The 14,109-nt window shown below is 36.0% G+C and overlaps 1 protein-coding gene across 8 annotated transcripts in view; it reads right to left on the bottom strand.

The window, feature by feature from the left end:
* SNX2 (sorting nexin 2) overlaps positions 1 to 14,109 on the bottom strand; it is a 58,624-nt gene that overhangs the window by 21,487 nt on the left and 23,028 nt on the right. For 4 of the 8 annotated variants that reach the window (XR_014838635.1, XR_014838636.1, XM_013986699.3 and 1 more), the window contains exons 2-6: positions 12,716 to 12,839; positions 7,517 to 7,680; positions 5,525 to 5,591; positions 5,149 to 5,192; positions 3,454 to 3,595 (exon numbers count right to left, since the gene is read on the bottom strand). Coding sequence is in view for 6 of the 8 variants with exons in the window: in XM_013986699.3 (XP_013842153.1) it covers positions 3,454 to 3,595; positions 5,149 to 5,192; positions 5,525 to 5,591; positions 7,517 to 7,680; positions 12,716 to 12,839 (541 nt within the window). In the remaining 2 variants the exon portion in view is untranslated. Of the gene's footprint in view, positions 1 to 3,453; positions 3,596 to 5,148; positions 5,193 to 5,524; positions 5,592 to 7,516; positions 11,205 to 11,687; positions 12,840 to 14,109 lie in introns of all 8 variants that reach the window. The other 4 variants (XM_085014366.1, XM_085014364.1, XM_085014365.1 and 1 more) reach the window with 4 other exon arrangements.

Here is a 14,109-nt window from a genome sequence, read left to right as displayed (position 1 = left end):
TACAGGTAGAGCAAAGGTTGAGCTATATCTGTAGTTATTCAACCTCTAAGTGTCTGAATTCCTTATCTGCTATGTATTACACTCTTGGCAAATTAAAACGTGTCTGCATTTCAATATGCATAATGGAGTTCAAATCAGTAAATTTAAACATAAGCTCATTTAATACTTTCATTTCTTATAAGCAATAATTAATATTCTTTACTTTGGGGACTAGAAAAATAAAAAAATAAGTGTAATCCATGAATACGTTAAATATTTCCTCTGTTGCAGAGTCTAAGGACATGTTCTTATTTCTTACAGCTGGCTTTTTAACAGCTGAAATAACGAGCTCTCTCACAGAGACATCTAGAACACTTCGAATCTAAAAAGAAGCATGTTAATCATTTCTGTATTAGCAAGTTCAATTTTAACACTAATATCAGACTGCAGATTTTTTCCGTTTTTTCAAAATTCAACTCTGTAGAAATGAGTACTGACACATGTATAACATGAATGAACCATAAAAATATTATACTAAGTGACAAGCATCACAAAGGATCTTTTCCTGATTCCTTTTTTTGAAATGTCCAGAAGAGGAAAATCTAAACAAGGCAAACTGGTGACTGCCTAGAACTGGGGTTATGAGGAAATTAGAGGATGGAGGCTAAGGGGTAATAAAAATATTCTAAAATTGACTATGGTGATTTATGCACACTCTGAATACATGAAAAGCTATTGAATTAAATACTTTAAATGGATAAACTCTATGGCATGTGAATTATATCTCATGCCATTAAAAAATGATTATGTAAAACCATGTAATTCTTATCCTTTTTTTTTTTTTTTTTTTTGGCTTTTTAGGGCTACACCTGCAGCATATGGAGGTTCCCAAGCCAGGGAGCTAATCACGACAGGAACTCCAAACCATGTAATTCTTATTCAGGTTGGTACACCTGGTGCATAAACATGTATTACCTAGATAAGTTCCCGTCGTGGCTCAGCGGAAAACGAATCCACCTCGGAACCATGAGGTTGTGGGTTCGGTCCCTGGCCTTGCTCAGTGGGTTAAGGATCTGGTGTTGCCATGAGCTGTGGTGTAGGTCGCAGACGTGGCTCGGATCTGGTGTTGTTAAGGTTGTGGTGTAGGCTGGTGGCTACAGCTCCCATTAGACCCCTAGCCTGGGAACCTTCATATGCTATGGGTGCGGCCCCAGAAATGACAAAAAGCAAAAAAAAAATAAAATAAAATACACACACACACACATATATATATATATATGAAAAACCTAGAAAAGTTTTAACATAATTCCTCAGAAATACAGTAATTTGAAAAGTAAATCTCAAACACTTAAAACTACTTATCCTGAACAGACTACTAGATGTGTGATGTTAATTATTTCCCATATTCTGTTTCCCTCAAAACACCTTACTACTACATAGTTCTTTGTTTTTTCAGTCTTTCCTGCTCATACTTCCTAGAGACATGAAATCATTACGAGTCACTGAAATAAATAAAAACATACTCCAACCAGTTATCTCTTAACACTTTTAAACTTGTTTGCTGCATTTTTTTCTTTAAAAGTTTAGTGAAAATAGTGTTTTTAAGTCAACTGAAGGTTCTATAAAAGTGGTAACAGCTATATGCTATCAAAGACTCTTCTTCCTTCCGTGTTGGTTAAAACTTCCCGAGAATGAGAAATTACTACTTTATTACCCCACTGTAAGTGCTTGTTACTTGAAAACCACTGGCTATGTAATTAAAAGGACCTCTTATATTTAAACATTTTCTTAGACAACACACTCATTTTTATTTTAAGAAACTGATGGATAATGTAAAATCTTAAAATGATTGCTTCTCTACTTGGTTTTCTGCCAGGACCTTCAAGAACAACTTGTTACCCACCTTTAATAACTGTTCAGACTTTATACATGCACTTAGAGGAAAATGTTTAACTTAGCTTCATCTTATTATTTAACTACCATAATTTTTTCCTGCTAATTTCTTTATTACTTTTTTTTTCAAAAAAATACATTTTATGTGGCTGCCTCAAATCCTTTCAATCATTTCAATCCTTTTAAAATTAAATAATTTGTAGAAGGGTGAAGATTATTAGGGCAAAATATCAGTGTGAAATACAATAAACTTGGGCATAAAAATTTAGTTTAAAAAAAATTTTTGGCATCAATATTTAAGGAATAAACTACATATCTAGCTACCAAAATCAGAAAAACTATTTTTTGTTTTTTCCTCCTTTGACATATATAAAAATAGTTGTATAACTTAAAGTCAAATAAAAAAGGATATTAATAATAAATATAATATATAATTTATGATAAATGAAACTTAAGTTGACTACATAGATAATGGCAGGCCAAAAGATGCCACTAAAACAGTTCGGAGAAGAGAGAAATAACATTAAATAGATTAGGAGTACTCAAAGTAAGGTGAGAATACATGGAAGGTTTCTAAGACCCTTTTGGGGATAGTGGGGGATGTATATAAAAATCTGTCTTCATAATACTAAGCTTTATTTTGTCTCTTTTACTCTCATTCTTTCATGAGAGCTCAGGGAGTTTTGTAACAGTCAAAAGTTATATGATGTATTATATCATAACAGATAAGAGTGCAGAAGTAGCTATGAAAGTATAGTTATTTTCTATTAAACCAGAAATGAAAGCAACTTTGTAAAAAAAATTTAACAAAAAGCAAAAGCAAGCCACTCTCATCTTAATATTAAATTTTCTTATGACAATTATTTTTCAAAAAATTTTATTCATTAACAGTTTATTATTTTAAAATGAATCAATAAATATAATTTAGGGAGTGTTCGTTGTGGCTCAGAAGAAATGAACTCAACTAGTATCAATCCATGAAGATGGGGGTTTGATTCCCGGCCTCACTCAGTGGGTCAAGGATCCAGCATTGCCGTGAGCTATGGTGTAGGTTGCAGATGCAGCTCGGATCTGGTGTTGCTGTGGCCCTGGTGTAGGCCAGCAGCTGCAGCTCTGATTAGACCCCTAGCCTGGGAACCTCCGTATGCCGTGGGTGTGGCCCTAAAAAGACAAAAAGCTGAAGGATAAAACACTTCCAGACCTTAGAAAACTGTTAATATGCCAATAATAACTGTTAACACACTAATAATATTAAATATCCTCTAAGTGTTGCTCAGTAATAAGGTACTCTAATGACTCTAAAAGGGTTTTTAACTGCTTTAACCTTGGCAAATTCTGTCCCAATACATTACATTATCCATTGCATTATTTAAATCAAAATCCTCAGGTACTAGAAAGTAAAACTATTAGCTATACACTCTTCAGATGATGAATGGCTATTATAGATAGAATATTTAAATTCAGTATCTCTAGACATTGAAATATCACGATAGTGAATGATCATGGAATACACAAATCTATACAGGTAAAATTGAAGTAGTAACTGTAACAAAAATCAGTTTTTAAAAAATTCATACTTACCTACTATACTCTTTTCTGGAGCTGGTGGCACAATATAACCAACATGTAAATACTTGCTTGCTAACTTGCTATGCAAACCAAGAAAGTCACTGAATCTTCTTTTAACTGAAAATTCACTCTTACTGAACATGGAAAGAGAAGTCTATAAGTGAAGAAGAGGTATTTCAAATTTTGAATAATAAACAATTATTTAGAAGTTAATGCATAATTATGAACATGCATACACACATACAGTTTCTACTATGCAAAAAAAATGTACAGTAGCTACTTAATGTGATATAAAGATTTCTAACAACTGAAAAAAATATAAATCATAGATGTTTTTTCCAAAAACTTCAGAAGACAGAAAACGTTTGCTTCACTCTATCCTTAACTCATCTCACTGACTCCACCAGTATTTATGCCAATGATTGTTAAATCTTTACCTGTGGCCCAGATCTCCGAGCTTCAGTCCAACATATTGAAATGCCCAAGGGAAACCTCCGTTTACATCTCACTGACACCTCAAATTCACCATATTTTCCACTGCTCAAACGTAAGTTTCTGAGTGAAAGGCACTTCTCCGTACTGTTTTCTACTATACTCTAGTGCTTGGAAAAGAGCCTGACCTGTGGTATTTAATAAGTATGTGTTCAATGAATGAATCAATCTCACCCCATTCTGTGTTCCTCCCTTTGTGTTGCCTTTTCTCCAGGATCATTCCAACAACCACAAAGTCCCTCTACACAGGAACTTAGGTACCCCTCCTTCCTCACTCCTTACATCCAAGCCCTACTGAGTCTACCTCCTCTACAGAGGCCATTTATTTTGCTCACTCCAGAACCAACTGCTAACTAGAAAGTATCACTTCTCACAGCTAGGACTACTACAGACTCTCTTTTAAGATCTGAATATGTACAATCTTTTCAAGAATTGCAAGGCCTCTTAACTGGTAATCCTGACCTTTACTTTGACCTTCCCAATCCATCAAGAGTCAGAGAGATCTTTTTTTTTTTTTTTTTTTAGGGCTGCACCTGCAGCAAATAGAAGTTCCCAGGCTAGGGGCTGAATCAGAGCTGTAGCTACTGGCCTATACCAGAGCCACAGCAATGCAGATGTGACCCACATCTGCGACCTAGAGCACAGCTCATGGCAACACCAGATCCTTAACCCACTGATTGAGGTCAGGGATCAAATCCCCATCCTCATGGATAATAGTCTTGTGTTACCACTGAGCCCCAACAGGGAACTCCCAAAGAGATCATTTTAGGACAAAAATCTAATCATGCTACACTCCTGTCTGAACCTCTTCAATGGCTCTCCATTAGGCTAAGAATGAAGCCCAAACTTCTAATGTGGCTGTTCATAACACAGGAGGCATACTGCCAAACAATTTAATCTGGCCCCACTTCCTCCAGATCCTAGAAAGCACAATGCTTTCTTGATTTCTGGCTTTTACACGAGCAAATCCCTTTGCCCCCTTTCCCACCCTGATCACTTATCCTGCCTTTGCCCAGATTAAATCCCTTCCTGCATATTCCACTCTACATACCAAACCACTCAAAACTCATTGTAACTATTTATATGCAACTTGTATTGGATGGTAACCTTTGCAAAGACAGGGATCACTTACACCTTTACCATCACAGCATCCTCATACGACACAAGGTGAGGAGAAAAAGGCTCCTCCTTTTGTTAAAGGAGCAAAAGTCTCACCTTTGTTGTTACTCTGTAAGCCATGTAAGCATTCATGCCATCACCTACAAGAAAAGTCAAACCATTAAAAATCATTAGCTGAACCACACACACATAAGCTAACTATGTGAGATAATATATTAACTTGATTGTGATAATCACTTCATGTGTACATATATTAAGTTATTACATTATACATTCTAAATATGTATAATTTTTGTCAATTATACTTTCACTAAGCTTGGGGAAAAACTAAACAAAAAGCTGCCACAAGTATAAAAATGAAAGCACCATTTTAACACTGTACCAATGGGTATAGCTAGGAAAAATGGCATATTACCAACCAAGCTAATTATCAAAAAGAAGCAAATGCAAAATATAATAAATACTGACTCACCAACTTTCTCTGGATCTGATACGCCAATCTCTATATCAAAAACGTCTCCATTTGCTTCTTCTTCAATCTAGGAAAAATTTTTTAGTATTAAAGATTCCAATTTATATTATTGTCCTAATACTAATAACTATAATTTTTACCATCTATTTTTATCAGGGTCATTGTCACATCAAGAAATTTTAAGAAACCACTCAGCACTCCATTTCGGAAAAACAACAAAAGCTTTCACATTCCCTAACGATGTAACACACACACACACACACACACACACACACACACACACACACACACACAAAATAGGAAAGGATCAATTGCAAAAGAAAAAATCTTGTGTTCTTCAAACCCCTCAGGTATAGAAGATACTTTTTAGTCCTCTGTAGGAATATTGCGGAATTTTTTTTTTGTTCTATATACTCAATCTTCAGATTTGGATTATTAAAATAATTAACTCCTTATTTTTAATATTAGTATTTTTCAGAGTTGTATCTTCCCTCTTTAAAAAAGAGGACAGGCAGCCATTGCTTTTGCCAGTAGAAGCCTATATACTTACAGAAATTATTATACCTGTAAGTAACTTTAGTATCATGATTTCTCTAATTAGCTAGTAAACACATGTTCTTGAAACTAATGAAAGCACAAAAAGCTGGAAAAACAATAACCCTATGAAATTTTATGCCATTATAAATAAGCAATCCTCATTAACAGCAGTTCTGATAAAAAGTTTTGTTATTTTCTTTTTGCTTTTTTTTTTTTTTTTTTTGCTTTTTGCTTTTTTAGAGCTAAACCCAAGGCATATGCGAAATTTCCAAGCTACAGGTCAAATCAGAGCTGTAGCTGCCAGCCTATACCAGAGCCATGTCAATGCCAGAACCGAGTCATACCTGTGACCTACACCACAGCTCTAGGCAATGCCGGAGCCTTAACCAACTAAATAAGGCCAAGGATTGAACCGCATCCTCATGGATACCAGCCAGGTTCATTACCACTGAGCCATGATGGGAAGTCCTAGTTTTGTGAAAACTAAGAAATTGTTAAATCTTACAAATTTTAAAAGTAGTATTTTTGATAGTCTAATTAAGACTATTAGGAGTTCCCGTCGTGGCACAGTGGTTAACGAATCCGACTAGGAACCATGAGGTTGCGGGTTCGGTCCCTGCCCTTGCTCAGTGAGTTGACGATCTGGCGTTGCCGTGAGCTGTGGTGTAGGTTGCAGACACAGCTCGGATCCAGCGTTACTGTGGCTCTGGCGTAGGCTGATGGCTACAGCTCCGATTCGACCCCTAGCCTGGGAACCTCCATATGCCGTGTGAGCGGCCCAAGAAATGGCAAAAAGACAAAAAAAAAAAAAAAAAAAAAAGAAAAAAGAAAAAAAAAGACTATTAAAAATTATTTTTCTAATGATAGTTTTTTCAAATTTGCTCTCTTGTACAGATTTCTTTTCAGTAACCTTATTTAAACTGTAACAAACATAACGTATATAAACCCTAGATACACACTCAATAACTCTTACAAAGTGAACACATCTTTGTAACCAGAACTTAGATTAAAACAGGATCATTAAAACTGAGAAGGCCCTCAGGCTTCCTCTCCATTCACAACACATCCTCTACTCTGCCAACACAAGTAACATTTATTACACCATTTTATCAAATAAAATGACTCAAGATGTTACTTTATTGTGATTAAGTTTTTTCAGACTTTCAGAAATTATCTTATTTGACCAACAGAGGAACACTGAGAGGCACACATTATCACCATGAGATCACAAATGACAAACTCTTTAAGAAGAAAAGTGATGTGCCCAAGTCATTGGATTAAAAAGTTGTAGGCAAAAAATTAGAAGCCAAATCATCTGACTCTTTAGTTCAGTGTTCTATCCCCACAATGTCTAAAAGACTTTGATTACAAATGACTAAAAGGAGACAAATGGTGGGTAGGGGAAAAAAACGCATTATATACATATTAATTTAGAATATAAACACTTTCCCATACCTCTTCCCTAGATCTATCAAAGATCACAGGAGCAGACATACTCTTTGATTCAATTCTGGGAGCAATGAGTGTGGTGGGGGTCACAGGTGTGACTGCAGGAGAAGGTTCTGAGGAGAGTATGGGTTCCCTTTCAGGACTGTCTAGAGAAACTTCTTCTGTGGCCTCTAGATACAAACGAAACAAGTTAGTTGAGGACAATGGCAACAAACTCCAAATAGTCTGTAGAACAGTCAGTGAATCATAAAAAAAATGTTTTTGAATGACCCACAATATCAAAATATTATTTAGAAGTAACTGTTATAAATAATTTATGAATCCTTCCTTACTTGTCTACCAAAACTTTAAAACCAACAGTGACTTTGTTGATTTTAGGAAGAATTCCAGTTAAGTTAGCATAATTATCTATACTGGTGATAGGGATAAAGCCAGAAGGAAAGCAAATGAGGATAATTCCACATTCATTTACGTTTGGATCTGTAACATATCTAATACTTGTGGTAACTTACCTTCCAAAATTGTTTATTCAGGCTAACATTACAATTCTTTTATACATATGAACACAAATTTTATGGCAGAAGGCTGCTCAAAATAATCTCAACTGGGATTAAAAGTTTGTTATGGAAAATCCACAAAGTTAGTAATCTAAAGCAATTAAATGCTAAAGATTACTAGATATTAGTTCAATACACAAATATGACACAAAGCAAATAGGTGTTTAGGTTTTAACTTAAAATTTGAAAAATCTAAAATTAAATATATTTAAAAATAAATCAATAAACTGAGCATCTACAAACTACGTAATATTGTGCTAAACATAATGGAGAAACACAAAGAAATGAAAAATATCATACCTGCCCTCAGGGAGTTTATAATCTAGTTGGGAAAACAAGACATAAGCATGTGGAATGTTAAAGAATAATACAAGACAGATAACAGCCAAGAGAACAATAAAAAGAATGTTACAAGACATTTAATTGCTATATGAACTACAGAACAAATGCTGTAATTTGAGTTGAGATGGAGAAAACAATTTAGTCTGAGAAAAATCAGGAATATTTTATGAAACTGAATTGAGGAGATATGAATGAGTCAGAGGAAAAAATAAGGGACCATGAAAATGAAATACAGTTTACCAGTGACCCTTGAACAACACAGGGTTAGGGTCGCTGACCTCTCTGCACAGTCAAAAAATGAGTACAATTTATAGTTTAGCCCTCCCTTATGCAGCTCCTCTAAACTCAACGTTCTACCTACTTGGATTCAACCAACCTCAGATCACATTGTACTGTAACATTATTTACTAATTAAAAAATTTGTATTGGTGGACCTGAGCCTTTCGAACCTGTTCAAGAGTCAAATATAACAGCATGAGCTAAAAGTCAAGCCAGAAAAGTGAAAATTATAATCAGTGGCCAAAATGATAACCACACTTCTGCTGGTTTACAGAACTGATACCAAGAAAAAGCAGGCGCGACTGCAACGGAAACAGGAACAGATCAGTGGTTTCTAACCTGAGGTTCTTAGATTCCTTGAGGTTCAGGAAAGCAGTAAAGATAGTAAGCCATTTTCATACCTCAAAAAGTATATCAGTAATAACACATTTGCCTGAAATATGATAAATATATTAACATTTAAATACATAAACTACATAAACAGGTTAGCATTTTAACATGTTACTGTTATCTCATGTTAATGAGCTCCTTACTTGGCATAGGATCTCTTTATATTAAAAATAAAAACAATTAATAACCAAAATCTTTCAAATCATGGTAGCTAAAGGAAGGAAAATGAGACTACAGATGTTGAACAGACCTAGATGACCCTAACATATCAAACTAAAAGCTCGCATGCAAATTTGGACTGTTAAGACTGCTAATAATCAGTCTTAAAAAAAAAACAAAACAAACCTGAAACTACTGAGCAATATAAGAAAGCAAGAAAATATATCAAAGCCAGGAGGTATGTGATCTTTAATATGCAAACAAGCAAAACAACGAACAGCAAACAAAATAAAAAGAAAACCAAAATTCCTGAAAGAGGTACTGTTATTGGCAAGAGGCCTTTAGACAAAAAACTGTGAAAGAGAGTAACTTTGATATAACAGCACAGATAAAGTATTTTTAAGTTTTCAGTCACACTTCACTTCATTGATACAAGATTTTATGTTCTTTGCACAGACTTTACCAGGCTAATCCATAAACAGTAGGAGATCTCAAAATAAGAAAAGCTAAATACAATCCAAATAGCTAAAAAGGAGGGAGAAAAGATAAAGAAATGGGGTAAAGAGAAGAGGGGGAGCAAGACAGGGGTAGGGGGTTAAGAGGTACAAACTACTATGTATAAAATAAATAAGCTACAAGGATATACTGCAGAGCACAGAGAAAATGGCCAGTATTTTATGGTAACTACAAATGGATTTAAAAATTGAATCACTATCCTGTACATCAACTATATCAAATTTAAAAAAGAGGGATAGAGATTTAGGTTCAGCATACGACTGTGCAGTTTGCTTTAAATTCTTCCCTTGACTTATTTCAGTGAACGTAAATTAACATACTACAAATTAACAAATATTAATTTAAACCATATCTAAAGGTTCCATAAAATGCCCCATATGTACTAAGTATAAAAGATAATACTTCCTTAGAAGAGAGACTCTGTTTATGTCAATGCCAGCGAAGCCATAGTAACTTCATATTACAGACACCAGAGAATTTTTTTAAACAAAGCAATACTTGTTTAACTTGGATTTAGTATTATTTGCTGAAAAGCATAAGTGAAATAAGCTAAGTACTCTAGCAGAAACAAGTTCTAAAAGACTACGAAAATTTCAATATTGGCAATTTGCTCACCTTCACTTTTATCCCTAGGACAGTTTCCTAACATACGTTCAGTGAAGCTTAGTACAGGATGTAACTAATGTGAAAAGGGGCTCTGAAGTTACCCGTATTTGGTGAACACTCTGTAAGCAAGCCAATAACAGTAACATCTATCACGCTGAAACTTTTTCTGATACCACTTCTGACATAACAATATTTGAAATGCCACCCAAAATACATTAGCATACATACCAGTACAAGCTAACCTCCTTAGGTTTTAAAACCAAATGGTTAGATTACTAAAGCAATACCTATAGTTCCTCCTCTGACACAGGTCTTAAAACACATGATGTCATGAAATGCAGCTGTGTTTAAGATAAAAGATAAAGAAAGTGTTTGTAGATAACAAAAAAAAGAAAACAAAAACCCAGATGACTATTTTTATTCCTTAGTCCCTGTCTCACTGACAATGACCATATTCCAATCACTGTACTTAGCATAGGCTGCCCCAGGAAGACTAATAATGAAAAAGATTTTTCTAATCAAGCTTAGTGGACAAATATCACTATATAGTCCTCAGGTGGCAAACTGATCAGCTGAGCACACAGTGAACAAGAAAACCCTCTTTCCTTGCATACAGTTCCGTTTTAAGAGTTTCAGCATACTTGTTAACACAGAATTCTGAGACTGAAAGGTGAAGGATTCTTTAATAAAATGGATAATCCAAATGTTTTATGTATGACCCTATACTACTAAAGGAATAGGCACAATTTTATTTTTTAATTTAATTTAAATTTTTTTGCTTTTTAGGGCCGCACCCATGGCATATTGAAATTTCCAGGCTAGGGGTCAAATTAGAGCTGTAGCTGCTGGCCTATATCACAGCCACAGCAACGCCAGATCCAAGCAGTGTCTGTGACCTACATCACAGCTCACGGCAATGCCGGATCCTTAATCCACTGAGCAAGGCGAGGGATCAAACCTGTGTCCTCGCGGATACTAGCTGTGTTCATTACCACTGAGCCGCAACAGGATCTCTGACAATTTTACATTAGTATGTACTAATTCCAAAGTGACTTAGGTCATCTTTCCAATTCAAACATAAATGCCATGAAAAAAATCTTTAAGAACTGCCTAGGAGTTCCTGTCGTAGTGCAGTGGAAACGAATCCAACTAGGAACCATGAGGTACAGGTTCGATCCCTGGCCCCACTCAGTGGGTTAAGGATCTGACGTTGCAGCGAGCTGTGGTGTAGGTTGCAGACGCAGCTTGGATCCTGCGTTGCTGTGGCTGTGGTGTAGGCCAGTAGTTGCAGCTCCAATTCAACCCCCAGCCTGGGAACCTCCATATGCTAAGGGTAAGGCCCTAAAAAAAGACAAAAGACAAAAGACGAAAAAAAAAAAAAAAAAAAAAAAAAGATCAACAGCTTAATCCACTGAGCGAGGCCAGGGATCAAACCCGCATCCTCATGGATGCTAGTCGGGCTTGCTAACCGCCGAGCCACAACAGGAACTCCGAGAGTCTAATTTGTTTAATGTAGAATGGACTATACCGAATCCTGCCACCAAATCAAAAATAAATTCCTCAAGCATCAACTTACTGACCTAAAACTGAATCAAAACGGAACAGGTGGTTAATACTGAAACATTATATTAAAACAAGTTTCAAATATATAGAGATGATAAATTGATTTTTAAATCCAGAGTTTAATTTTGCTTTGTTAACAATTTGTGAGTAACGAAGAATATAATCACTCCTCTTTCTTAAAGCGTGTTTGCTACAATCATTAGGTCTGAGTCCAACTACTGATCAAAATAATCAAATTATAATGTTCCCGCTGTGGCTCAGTGGAAACTAATCTGACTAGTAACCATGACTAATTTTCAAATACTTCAAAAACCAGAGAGGGAGTTCCCGTCGTGGCACAGTGGTTAACGAATCCGAATAGGAACCATGAGGTTGCGGGTTCCATCCCTGCCCTTGCTCAGTGGGTTAATGATCCGGCATTGCCGTGAGCTGCGGTGTAGGTCGCAGATGTGGCTCAGATCCCGCGTTGCTGTGGCTCTGGCATATGCTGGCAGCTACAGCTCCGATTAGACCCCTAGCCTGGGAACCTCCATATGCTGCGGGAGCAGCCCAAGAAACAGCAAAAAGACAAAAAAAAAACAAAAAAAAACCCAGAAAGGATCACATTTGTGCAACAGCTTTTATTTTTCACAAAGCAATCTGATGGAAATTTCTTTCTCTCCTAAATATTTGGTTAACAAGAAGAGCGAACACTAATACTTTGACACAAAACGTCAATTTTGCCTTAGAGAATATTTTCTAACAAGACATATACTACAACTGACAATTACTAAACAAATATATTTCCAATTACCTGCAAAAAGATCTTCTCTGTCATCATCTAGCACAACTTCTGCAGGTTTTGGGCCGTTGGAGTTAGTACCAATATCTTCTGCAAGAAGACTAGCTGCAGCTGGTTCTGGAGATGATGGACTGGACTGTTAAAAAATAATAATTGATAATTATTATTGGCATGTTTACCTGTTATAGTTATGTTTCTACACACTACAGAAGAGAAGAAAACAGGAATGTTACTTAAAATTCCTCCTTTGAGGGTAGGAACGAGCGAAAAACACTGTTACTCATCTTCTCCTTACTTAAGAAGAAGTCACTTAGGATTTTAAAAAGACAATCTTTTCTAGTCGTCCAGTTACACTAATTCATCATGCTGAGTTATAATTAACAAAAACAAAATTTAATGATTTATATATCATAATATCTGATGTAATAGTAAAAATCAGATCTTGAAACCATGCTACATGAGTAACAAATTCAAATTACTGCTTTACCGTAATAGGAAGGTTTAACCTAGTTGAATTAGGACTACGATTATTCTAAAATTTCTGCAGCTTCAAACTAAAATATGCCCTCACCCAAATATTTACATGTCAACTAAGCTAATGGACTATTTTTGTACTTCTTAAAGTACAATGATCAGCATAATAGAATCAAGATTGTAAAGCTTTTATCATAGTTTTCTTACAGTAATAGTTAAAACCAATACTTAAAAAAATTAAAAGGAAGTTTTAAATGTCAAAAGCACACAGCTCAATTTTTCACAAACCCAACATACCCGTGTAACCGGCACCAGATCGTGAAAGAGAACATTATCATCAACTCCAGAAGCACCATGCAGGCTCTCTCCCACTCTTTACCTTCTCCCCACGTACACTTCTCCCAATATGGAGTTAGTGTTTCCTGTTTTTGCTCTTTGTACAACTGGAATCCTAAAGACTATGTTCTTCTGCGTTTGGTTTTTGATCCTTTTTTTTTTTTTTTTTTGTCTTTTTTAGCTATTTCTTGGGCTGCTCTCGCGGCATATGGAGGTTCCCAGGCTAGGGGTCGAATCAGAGCTGTAGCCACTGGCCTACGCCAGAGCCACAGCAACGCAGGATCCAAGCCGCGTCTGCGACCTACACCACAGCTCACGGCAACGTCGGATCGTTAACCCACTGAGCAAGGGCAGGGACCAAACCCGCAACCTCATGGTTCCTAGTCGGATTCGTTAACCACTGCGCCACGACGGGAACTCCTGGTTTTTGATCTTAATGTCATGCATACGAGATTCTTACATAATGTTGGGCGTAGTAACAGGACAGTCCTCTTACTGTGAATATTCCATTGTGTACATACACCACAACTGATCCATTCCACTGTGGATAGGCATTTGGGTGTTAGCAGTTCTTTACCACAACCAGGAGGGCTGTA

Source organism: Sus scrofa, chromosome 2, assembly GCF_054392235.1.
Source record: "Sus scrofa isolate SSC_HxYL_T2T_F1_AM1 chromosome 2, Sscrofa_HxYL_maternal_Yorkshire_Landrace_v2.0, whole genome shotgun sequence".
Lineage (NCBI taxonomy): Eukaryota > Metazoa > Chordata > Mammalia > Artiodactyla > Suidae > Sus > Sus scrofa.
The sequence above is the reverse complement of the archived record's forward strand: the minus strand, read 5'-3'. Positions and strand labels throughout refer to the sequence as shown.